At 31.5% G+C, this 12,456-nt stretch overlaps 1 protein-coding gene across 2 annotated transcripts in view; it reads right to left on the minus strand.

Annotated features, from left to right (window-relative positions):
• LIN9 (lin-9 DREAM MuvB core complex component) overlaps nt 1-12,456 on the minus strand; it is a 50,725-nt gene that overhangs the window by 34,760 nt on the left and 3,509 nt on the right. For both annotated transcript variants that reach the window (XM_074351693.1, XM_074351694.1), the window contains 4 exons: nt 9,670-9,702; nt 7,749-7,843; nt 6,106-6,210; nt 819-952 (listed from right to left, as the gene is read on the minus strand). In XM_074351693.1, the coding sequence (XP_074207794.1) occupies nt 819-952; nt 6,106-6,210; nt 7,749-7,843; nt 9,670-9,702 (367 nt within the window). The remainder of the gene's footprint in view (nt 1-818; nt 953-6,105; nt 6,211-7,748; nt 7,844-9,669; nt 9,703-12,456) is intronic.

Here is a 12,456-nt window from a genome sequence, read left to right on the forward strand (position 1 = left end):
TAGCCAGCAAAGGAAGCACCACTGACTGACATGGATTAGATTAGATTAGATTGTGGTGGATTAGAAATCAGAGTCTTTCCTCAGTAAATTGTTATTGAATAACTGGATTTCACCCAAATCTCTTATTATGTTCTACTTAAACAGTTATTTTATTTTTTAGAATTTTTTAAAACTTTATTGAGTTATAGTCATTTTACAATGTTGTGTCAAATTCCAGCGTAGAGCACAATTTTTCAGTTTTACATGAACATACAAGTATTCATTGTCACATTTTTTTTGCTGTGAGCTACCACAAGATCTTGTATACATTTCCCTGTGCTATACAGTATAATCTTGTTTATCTAATTAAACATTTATATATAACTAAAGTGCATAAATATTATCCCCAAATACAAAGTACAGAATAGAAACTATCCTAAAATTCTTACTCAATTATTATTACCATTAGTAACTGTTTCTCTACTATTATACTAGCATTTTAAATCTTGAGATTTATAAAACAAGTCCCATTCACTGCCAACAATGATGCATGTTTTAGAGTATTGTCACTCCATAGCCTTGGTAAATTAGAACACAGAAATTATACTTTCACTTTATTTTTCACAAAAATGTATAATAACTTCTTCCCAGAAAAGGAGAGGAGGGAAGAAAACTATGAAAATTGGAAACAGATCAAACTGGAATGAGGACTAGAAAAAGAAATTCAGGAAAAAAAGTAGAATAAAAATAGGCCTCTAGAAAAGATTGAGGCTTTTAACATTTGAAAACCTTAAACTTCTGGTTCAAGTGATACTTCTAATATAAGCCATGATACATACTTATCTATATTTGAGTAGAACCACTCATATATGCACCATTTATGTGCTTTGGGAAGCTTGAGTAAGTTACGTAATCGAAAACCAATCTTCTGTGAGGCCTTCTTATCTGGTGTTGACATTGTCGCTGTAAATTTCTATACAATAAAGAAACAGAGATTAATTACAGTTCCATTAAGTAAAAATGAATATCTATATCACTGAATACTTTTGTAAAAATGCAGATTATGGTTAAGTACTCAAAAAAGATTCAACAATATTCAAAACAGAAATTTTGGGGGAGGGTATAGCTCAAGTGGTAGAGCACATGCTTAGCATGCAGGAGGTTCTGGGTTCAATCCCCAGTACCTCCTCTAAAAATAAATAAATGAATAAACCTAATACCTCTTCCCTCAAAAAAAAGATTAAAAAAACAAAATGGCATTTTTTTTGTAGGGGGAGGTAATGAGATTGATTGATTCATTCATTCATTTATTCACCTCCACTGATGCTAAACACATTTGATAAAATTCAATATCCAATTAAAGAAACTCTTAATAGGATAAAAATATAGACAAAATGACTGAAAAAACACAATATACCAAAAGTTAAATGATACAGCTAAAGTAGTACTTTGAGGAAAATTTAATTTACTGGGTAAATGCTTCTATTAGAAAAAAAGAAAGATCTCAAATCAGTAACTTATCCTTCTACCTTAAGAAACTAGAAAAAGAACAAAGAAAACCCAAAGCAAGCAGAGGAAGAAAACAGTAAAATTAGAGCAGATGAAATAGAAACAAAAAATAGAAAACCAATAGAAAAAATCAATAAAATCAAAAGTTCTTTGAAAAAAACCCAACAAAATTGACAAACTTTTAGCTAGACTGACCAAGAAAATAAAAATAGGTGGATACTTTCTTAACCTGCAAAACACAATTCTCCCTATTCCAAACCAAAAGTTAGTATCATATTCAGTGTTAAAATTCTAAAAACATTGTCAATAAAGTGAGGAATATAACAAAGATGTAGACTATCACCCCTATTTTTAAACATTGTTTTGATGGAATTAGCCAATGAAATAAAAGGAATAAAAATTGTAAACAAGTAGACAAAACTATCATTACTTGCAGGTGATATGACTTCTCCAGAAAACTTAAGAAAATCAACTATAACCATTAAAAAGAATATGAGAACTTTAAATAAAGTGGGAGAATATAAAGTTGGTATACAAAAACTTTCACCTACAAAAAAAATTTATTTCTTCTATATATAAATGAGAACAGATTAGACAATAAAACAGAAGAAATATCTTGTTTATGATAGCAAAATAACTAGAACAAAAGCATTAAATACCTAGGAATACACTTAAGAAATGTGCAAGATTGACATGGTAAAAATTTTTAGAGCCTACTGAGGGACATTATGGCTTGAATAAGTGGAATTACAACCAGTTGTTGGATGGGCTGTCTCAGTGTCACATGTCATATCCCATAAATTAATTAATAATATTACTGCAGTACCAATGAAAATTCTAACATAAATTTTTTCCTAATCAATTCTAAAGTTCATATGGAAAAATAAATGTGCAAGAATATTTAGGAAATCTTTAAAAAGAATAAGTAATAATGTCTTATCAGAGATTAAAAACAAAGATAAAATTATAATTTGACACTAGCACATACAGAGATATACTAGACATAAAGAGGTAGAAAGCCTAAAAATAACCCCAAACATATACAGGTATTTAGCTTGTGATGCAGGGAGCAAAATCAATGTATAAAAGGTGAATTACTCAGTATATGTTACCAGGAAGACTAAGTAGTCCTCTGGAAAAAAAATTAGGTTGCAGTCTTACCTCATTCCTTACTCCAAAATAAATTCCAGATGGACTGAAGATTTAAACATTTTTTAAAAAAATGAAATAAGAAATATGAGAGAATTCTAAAACTATAAATTTTATACTAGGGAAGGTCCTTCTAAGCATAAAATCAGAAAGTTATTAAAAGGAAAGACAGTTTGACCATTAGAATTTTTTTCAAACCTCCATGACGAAAACTATAGAAACAAAGCAAAAGGCAAACTACAAACTCTGAAAAAAATTAGAATCAATATAAACAGCCAGAGGACTAATATCTTAATATATACAAAATTCTTACAAACTAGTAAAAAAATGATCAACAATCTAATAAAAAAAAAAAAGGAGGGGAGAGAAAAATAGTTTACAACAAAGGAAAGAAATAGTTTTTAAATATATATGAAAAGTATCTCAATGTCACTCATAGATGAAATGCCAACTACAACAAGTGAGATGCTGTTACAGAATAGCAAAAATCCAGATGTTTGGTTTTATACTGAGTTGACAAGCATTAGGGAAAATAGCCACTGTAATATATTATTGGTGGAAAGTATAAATCGGTACAATTTCTTGCAGAGTAATTTGGCACTACTTTAAAAACTTTAAATGTGCATATCCTATGACCCAGCAATTCCACATTTTAGGCATCTGTCCTAGAAAAACACTTGCAAATTTATACAAACATGCTTAGGATATTCACTCCAGTATTGTCTGTAATACTGAAAACTTAGAAACCATTTAAATGTCCATTAATAGGAGAATTTATAAATAAATAATGCTATTATAAGATTGAATACTACATAACAGTAAGGAGAAATGAAATATTAAAGACTGTCTATCTTACTAAATCAGTCAGCATGGTCAGATCTTAAAAACAGACTTCTGAATGAAAAAATAAATTACAGAATGATGTCTGATATAATATTATGAAAATAATACTATAAATATAATTTTAAAACTACATACATAAAACAATACCATATATTTTCTATGGATACATATATAAAGTTTTAAAAGTATTAAAAAAAAGTCTAAAAGGATAATCAAACTACAGTGATTACCAGTGGAAGAGAGAAGTACATATAGAGGGTAGGAGGAAGTCAAAATTAACCTCTTTTTATTATAAACCTTTACTTTAGAAAAACTATAGATTTATATATATAGATTATATACAGATTTATAGAAGAGTTGCAAAGATAGTACATGGTTCCCATATGCCCTTCACTCAGTTTTCCCTAATGTTAATTAACATCTTACAAAACCATGGTTTATCAAAACTAAGAAATCAACATTGGTACAATACTATTAATTAAACTACAAACTTTATTTGGATTTCTCCAGTTTTTCCCCTAATGTCCTTTTTCAGTCCCAGAATCCAATTCAGGATACCACATTGTACTTATAAAATAACTTTTTAATATTAAAAAAAAAATGAATGTGTCAGGAGTCATTTAGCATAAATAACAACTAAATTACTACAAAATATTATTATCAGAAAGAGTGCTATTTTTGTTTCTATTGAGTTACTGACCCAGATTTTAAAATGGGTATTGGTGGCTCACTGGATATAACACTGTATTAAAGATCCCCCTGTTGAGTGTGGGGAAATATATTTAATCTGTTAGTGGAAATATAAATTAGTACAACTTTAATAAATAGATTATTATAGAAGTTATCTTCCAAAGTTTAAGTATAAATACCCTTGTAGCAATTAACACTTTCAAGGGTTTATTCAACAATTGGAAAAATGGAAAGTGACAGCTACTGAGTTTTTCTGAGATGATGAAAATGTCCTAAAGCTGGTTGTGGTGATGGTTGCACAACTCTGTGCATATATTAAAACCATAATACTAAATTGTATGCTTTAAATAGTTGAATTGTATGATATGCTAATTATATTTCAATAAAACTACAACAAAAAAATTTAGAGTTTTGAAGACAGGTGCCTGCCATTTTAGTAATAGCCTTCACTTCCCAGTTTTATGATCTTGAACAAGATACTTCTCTGTGTCTGTTTCTCACCTGAGAAATGAGAAATAAGATAATAGTAACCTAACTCATGGAGAGTTTTGAAGATTAAATCAAAGTAATACACATAAAGTGGTTAGAACAGGGCGTGGCATAGACTAAGTACTCAGTAACAGTTGGTTTTTATAATTTCTCAGCTCTAAACAGTGCTCTTTAAACAGACACACAGACAAAATACAACAGATTTAGAGGATGTGACCAGGAGGGTAAGGGAATAAGCCACCTCATGTAAATGAAGATTGAAAGAACTTCACTGACAGAAAAGAGAAAACTCAAAGAATATAAAAACTTTTCACATATTTGAAGAAGTCTCAAATTGTGTTTGTCCTGTTATATTTGCTCTGTACTGCTCAGAAGTAGAAAGGATTTTGTAAAATAGTTGGAGGGGAAAAACAACTTTAAAAAAATCCATACCTTTGGAAACTTAAAAAATCTAAACGAAGTAAAATCATCCAAATTATCCTAATAACACAGCTCTTCTAAAGTCCATACAAGAAATAATTATTTAAGTATTTCTTGTATTCATTCAACCTTGTATCTAGCATCTACTGAGCTAAGCAATGCAGTGTGTTAGTTTCAACTGGGTCAAATTTTTAAACTGAATTTAAGATGCCTGTGTATATTTATTCTTGATGTTAAAAAAAAGCTCATATATTTTTGCTCATTTTACAGAGAATGAACATATTTTACTATTTGAAATGATCATAAAGGTATGTAAAAGTTCTTTGGATATTTTTTCTTGGTAGGGCATATTGCTGGTAATATCTTTATTTGATGCCAAATCCTTGGTTGAGAAAATTACCTCTACTAAGATCCATCCTCCTGGAAAATCTTATAACACTTTTGGAAAAAGTAGACACTTCTGGGGAAAAAATGAAAGGGAAGTAAGGAAAAACGATTTCAAAACTTAAAAATTTCATAGGAGAAAATTACTTTATTCTTAAAGTCTCCTTATCCAATTTTCAATCATTCCTTTGATTCTTACATGTCTATGATTTTTCTTAAAAAGATGTCAAAAATGAAAAAGGAGATATGATTTTATGTTATATATTTTCTTCTTTTGGATAAAGAAAGTCTTCAACATACTTCCCTCAGTGATAAAGTAAAACGATTTTCCCCCTCTGATTTCCACCCAAAACTCCAGACTGATTCCAATTTGCTAAATCCATTTGTTTAATGTCCATTATCTCCATGTTTAGAAGAAAAGTGTGCATTTATAAGACTGAGGACTGGCTTTTTACTCTGGGTTAAAGTCCATCAACAAAATAATGGCCTTTTCTAGGTAACTAAAATAGGAACTGAGCTGGAGTCCTGATTTAAAGAAAAGAACCTGTTACTCAAAATGCAATAGAACAATAAATATAAACTTTGTTATGCTGAGCAATTGCTCACTTCTTTTTGTGAAACAAAATTTTAGCACACACATACCTGTGGAACCATTGCAACCCTCTGGTTTCTTTTAGGTGACCTTGTATTTATTTGTCTGTCATCTTCATCAGAAAAAAGCCGACTTCGTTTTGAATTTCTGAAAGGCTATGATAGAAATTTTTATTATTTAATGAAAAGGCCAAACACTTCTCAATTTTGTTCCAAAACACAATTCTATACTTGGAAAATCCAGCTAACTCTGAATTATCAGCAGTATGGAAGGATAAAGAATGGGTAATACAAAGCACACAAAGTCAATATAAATAAATAATCTTAAATTTTAGAAAGTAGAAAAATACATATTTACGTAATTTGTTTACAAATGAAACACCAAGCTGATAATTAAAACTAGAACCCAAGTCTTCTTTGTATAGGACACAAGCAGTCTTAAATGTTGACGATAGGAAAATTAAGTTCTGGAAATTCCAGTTCTCATTATGCTAGTGCTTGGATTAATACCAGTGGGTGTTTCACATGTGTCTGTTGCATAGGGCTGGGCTGGGACAAAGATACTAGATCACTCTAGAGAGTAATTCTAAAGGTATATAATATTAGACTAGATCTGCTGTCAAAAGTTATTGACAGATTTCCACTTGTAAATAAAACACAAGACACCTATAACAGATACTTGATAAATACCTGTAGAACTAAATTTTTTAAGTATCCAAAGAACTAAATTTTTTAAGTATCACACACTTAAGGATCTATAATGTGAAAAGTTTCACAGTCCATCCTAGGTTCAGACATTTTATTAATAGAGAAGAACAAAAGAAATAATATCCCAATACCACCCACATCCTTTTTCAAATCCTTCTCCCACCATTAAAGACAGTTCCATGCCTATGCAGAAGGTTGCAGAGAGCTAGCAACATATGGGAAGCATCCAACTGGATCAAAGCTAGAGGTATGGACCCTTGAAATTAAACCCACTGAGAGTCTCAACACTGCATAGCCCTGATAGGAATCCCTTCTATCCTGTTCCCCTCCTTTGACTGTGGGCAGAGAGGAGGAAGAGAATCATGGTGATAGAACTGATAAGAGTGTGGAGAGTCCTTCACATTCACTGTGGCCAATAGCCCAGGCTACTGTGACAGTTACTGTCTAACCCAGCTCCACACTTGTTTCATTACTGACCCCTAAAATTCCCTGGCTACCTGGCTGGGCAGGGGAAGAACAGAGGCTCCCAAAATTGTGAGTCATGCCAATTATATGCTCATCTCTACTTTCCACCCCTAACTGCACTTACCCTAGGCCTACACAAGATTTCAGTATCTTACCACTTATTTACATATCTTTTTGCAGGGATCAGAGTTATGTAAAATTTTTTATTAAAATAAAACCTACTGAATTATTAAAAATCTATTAAAAAGAAGATTTTAGGTTGTTGGAGTTTTTTGGTTTTGCCTATTTAAAGAAACTACAATTACTTAACAAATTCTTAATGATGATCAGATTATCACAGTGTACAGATTATTTATCTAAATATGATCAAATACTGCTTAATGATGATTAAAGACACAAATGCTTGGAGTTAGGGAAAAAACTTTAGAAAATTTTTACAGTGCTGTAAGAATGTGCACATGACAATAATACAGACAATTTAGCAATCATATTCTAAAGTATAAGAAAAACTAATTTCTTACCATTTCCACAGCAGAGCCTGTATTCCTGCCTTTCCAAACAGGTGTTTTTTGTAAAGAATTGTACTTTTCATTCCATGTGTTAGATAAGCTTCCCTCTGTAATAAATAATTATTATTAATAAGATTTAAGTTTAGCTCAAAGGATTTCATACTATAAACACTGGCTTTTTAATAACATAATATATCTGAAATATTTACCAATATAGAAAAAATATATTGACTATAATAATTTTAGTTTATTACAACGAAAAATCTCTTCTGTAATTTTCTTTCAAAATCACTAAATAATTTGACAAGGCAATGCTACTTGAAAGTATTAAATTTTCATATTAAAACATGTGTGGCTTATTTCATTTTGAGTTTCAATAATTCCTCTATTCTAATTTGCCAAGAACTATCTCAGTAATCTGACTGAAAGCAGGCAAGGAAAAAAATCGAAAAAGCTCCTTTATCCTTGAATTTAGAGCATATTTCTAAATGCTTTCTACTTCAATGTGTGAAACCTCTGACATCCAAAAATGAAATGTGTGGTGCTTCTGTTTTCCTTAATTCAAAGAAACGTCTTCAGAGTTGTAAGCAACCAGAAAAAAATCTAATCAAGTAATTGACATTATTAATATTAAGACATGTTATAAAAACAAAGAAGGTGAGTTTAATTTTTATAAAGAAGGTGAATTTATTTAGAGATACAGAAAACTGGGATGAATATACACAAGATAGTTATTTTTATTTCCTTCTAATTGCTCAACAGTATTTTCTAATTTTTTCTATAAAAATTTACATCACATATATTTTCTTAAAAAGAAAAATGGCTCTAATATTGAGAGGAACAAATTAATGGAATACTTTTTCAGATGTATATTTTAAGAAATACAAAAGAAAAGAGATGGGATGGGGTTGATCTTACTAGGCAAATAAATTAGGGTAATTCTGGAAGATAAGTGTTGTCAAGCTAGAAGAACTTAATTTGATAGATCACCAATCCAAAGTACACCATAGCTTTAAAACTAAAAGTACTAATGAACCTTTAAGAGGATCTAGATTGGTTCCAAATTTACTTAACCACCAGAATCTTGCTCAAGAGGCAAAATTTCAAAACAAATTATATTAAGATGGTTGGTCTAATATACTTACAGACAGAAACAGCAAGACCAAGGAACATGTCTAACTTTTTCCCAGAAAAAGTACTATCATTCTTTTATTTCAAGAGACTTGCATTATTACTTAGAAGATAAGATTCTTAAAAAATAAATGATTATGTAAAACTACAGCTTAGCTCAGTTGTTTAATAAATGATTTAGATCTAGTGAGAATTGTCTGGAATGTTTAGTTAGAAGGTTCTTTAATCAATAATTCTAGGGGGATTTGATAACTATGTTAAGTTTAAAAGGCTAAAGCTCTAAACTCTTAGAAACAATGAACATACTGTATAGCACAGGGAAATATATACAAGATCCTGTAGTAGCTCACAGTGAAAAAGAATATGAAAATGAATATACGTATATTCAAGTATGACTGAAAAATTGTGCTGTACACCAGATATTGACAAAACATTGTAAACTGACTATAACTCAATAAAAAATAAAATAAAAAAGAAACAATGAATGGTACATATATATAAATTTTAAAAATATGTGCAGTATATTGTGTATATGTATTTATATGCAATATATTGTATATGTGCAGTCAAACTGTAACAATTCTACTTAATAAAACTGAAAAATGAAAAAGAAAATTCTAGGGGGAAAAACCAAGGGCTAATTTGCCATATGAATTTAAAGTTATCATCAGTGAAAACCAGTATCTAAAAGCTATAGTGAATCATAACTTGAAAAGAAAAGAAAAATACTATATCCAAATTAACTTAATGAATTAAATTTCTTGTTTATGCCATACCTAAAGAATCGTGCTATGATTCTTACCTTTTAAACTTACAAGGGCTTTTGCTGAAGAGCCTGCAATGAAAACAAATCTGTATTACTTTATAATCAAAGTGAGCAAAGAAGAGCTTGGTTTAGGGGTAAATGTGATCCATTTTTTAGCAAAGTTGAGATTGAAGTGACAGTGGGATGTGCAGTGCAAAATAACCAGTAGACAATTCAAGCTACTGACCAGAACTCAGATAACATAAGGAGAACTGGAGATATTTGGGAGTCATGTTTGAAACTGTGAGAACTGGAGACCTCTCTAAGAAAGAAAAATGTGGAAAGAGGAAGAGTAGGGACCGAAGCAATTCTGAATCCTTATCCAGAAGTGTGTCAGTACTGGAGAAGGAAAAGAGAAAAGGGAACTGATGTTTATTGAGGCAAAGATCAGAAGTGGTATCAGAGTGGAGAAAAAAGAAAATGGAAACGATCCAGGGACTGTCAGCAGGAAGTCTAGAATGCAGGTGTGTGCAACTCTGAAAGATCCAAGCTGGATTAGGGAGTTCAGAATAGCCAAGAGCAGCTGGCGTGGAGTTGGAGGGGTTCACTGACTAAAACATTAGTGTATAGAATAACTTGGGAGCTCCTCACACATGCAGAATCTGTATGATTAATAAAGGTCCTCAGGGGATTCTATTGCAGGTAACCCTCAGGCCCATTTGAGAAACACTGGGCAACAGGTTCTGGTGTAAATAAAGAGCAGGATCTATGGGTGAGGGGAAGAACTGATAGGGAAAGAAGTTTTTATGAGAGAGCGAGAGGACTAAACTGAAAATTTCAGAGTTGGATATGTATACTACTAAGAAGCTCAAGTCATTTGAAAATAATAAAGGATGAACTCTCTTACTTTTATATGACATCTAAAAAAACCCAAAACCAAAAACAAAACCAAACTCATAGATATAGAGAACAAACTGGTGTTTGCCAGAGGCAGGGGGTGGGGGATGGGCAAAATAGGTAAATGGAGCCAAAAGGTACAAACTTGCTGTTATAAGATAAATAAGTCCTAGGGATGTAATATACAGCATGGTAACTAGTTAACAATACTATACTGTATATTTGAAAGTTGCTAAAAGAGTAGATCTTAAAAGTTCTCATCATAAGAAAAAAACTGTAACTCTGGTGATAGGTGTTAACTAAACTTACTGTGATAATTATTTTATAATATGCAAATACATATGTCAAGTCATTATGCTGTACACCTAAAACTAATACAATGTTGGTAACATATATGTAACATAAAAACATGTGTAACATGTATGTTAATTATATCTCAATAAAAGAAATTAACAGGACAAAAACCTTTCCATGCTCCAAAGTAGAAATTATTCATATAATTATTGATGAGCAAAGTCTCCCTCTTCTAAGTCAAAAAAAATCGTTTAGAATGCCTTTTTTCTTTTAGTATAGCCAAATTATTATTTATCATTCCTCACTTAAAAATTTGTTTTATTTTAGAATCAATTATTTCTCATCTCAGTTACTGTGACATCCATTTGTTTGAAAAAATATAATCTAAAATCAGGCAGTGGTGATGTTATTTGAAAGGTTGGCTGTTTACTTACATTGAGAAAAGACAAATTTGTAAGTGGCTTGCTAAAAATGTCTGTAAACATCTTTAAGGGGCCAGTCCGTTATGACATTACACAAAACAGAAAAATAAATAAATAAAGGATGATCTCAGGGAATAAAGTAAGATAGAAGAATATGAACTAAGTACAAAAATCAGAGAAAACAGATTAATTCTCCTTGGTGTTTAACAAAAGAAGCAATGATTTACAATTCATATAAATGGATAAAAGATTTTGAGAAATAACAGATAAAGTATTCCAGTTCTAGCTATGAAACATTTTTATGTATCTCAGATCTCTGATCCTCAACTAACTTCTCTGCAAGGCAGTATGAGAGGCTTAAAGAACAGATAACCCATCAACATCAAAGTCACTCTTGCTTTCCCCTACTCCCTTGCCTAGATGTGGAGAATGGTTAACAGGATCCCTTAACAGCTTCTATATGGCAAACTGAAGTTAATGATCAAAGGCTGTAAAACCGTACGGGAAAAAGTGGGGGAGAGAGGCCATAAAGTCTTGCTAAAAAGCCTCAAACAATACAGCACAACTGGGAAGCAGCAGTAGTAGACAGGGTACATATCGATGCAGCTACCAAGAGAAATATGGTTCATTTGAGAAAAAGCAGTAACCATTTAGTCATTCAGTGAGTATGTGTAGAATGCTGACTGCATCCTGGTCCCTGCTCTAGGCACTAGAATACTGACAGCACACAAAACAAAGTTGATGGTCCTGATGCTTCCCTGCAATGTACATTCTCGTGAGGGGAAACAAACAAATACCCATTATCAAGGGATGATAAGCACTACTGGAAAAAAAATAATAAAGCAGGATAATAAGGATAGGGAATGTAGGGCAGGGGTTGGTAGAGGGAAGACTATTTTTCTATGAGGTGTTCATGATTAGCTTCTATGAAGGGTGATATTTGAGCAGTGATCTGAAGGAAGAGGTGTAAGCTGTAAAGATATTCATTCCTGCTCCATGAAGGCAGGGACTATATCCTGCAGATTCTGACCTACCACCTTTAACCTTCTTCCTTTCTTGAGAGACAGTAGAGCATAGTGGGTAAGAACACACATGCAGACTAGGTGTGTTTGAATTTTGGCTCTGCTTTCTTACTGTGTTACCTTAAGCAAGTTACTTAACCTCTCTGTGCTTATTTTTCTTTTGTAAAATGGGAAATAAATGAGTTAGTATATGTAAAACTGCTTCGAGA

Source organism: Camelus bactrianus, chromosome 23, assembly GCF_048773025.1.
Source record: "Camelus bactrianus isolate YW-2024 breed Bactrian camel chromosome 23, ASM4877302v1, whole genome shotgun sequence".
NCBI lineage: Eukaryota > Metazoa > Chordata > Mammalia > Artiodactyla > Camelidae > Camelus > Camelus bactrianus.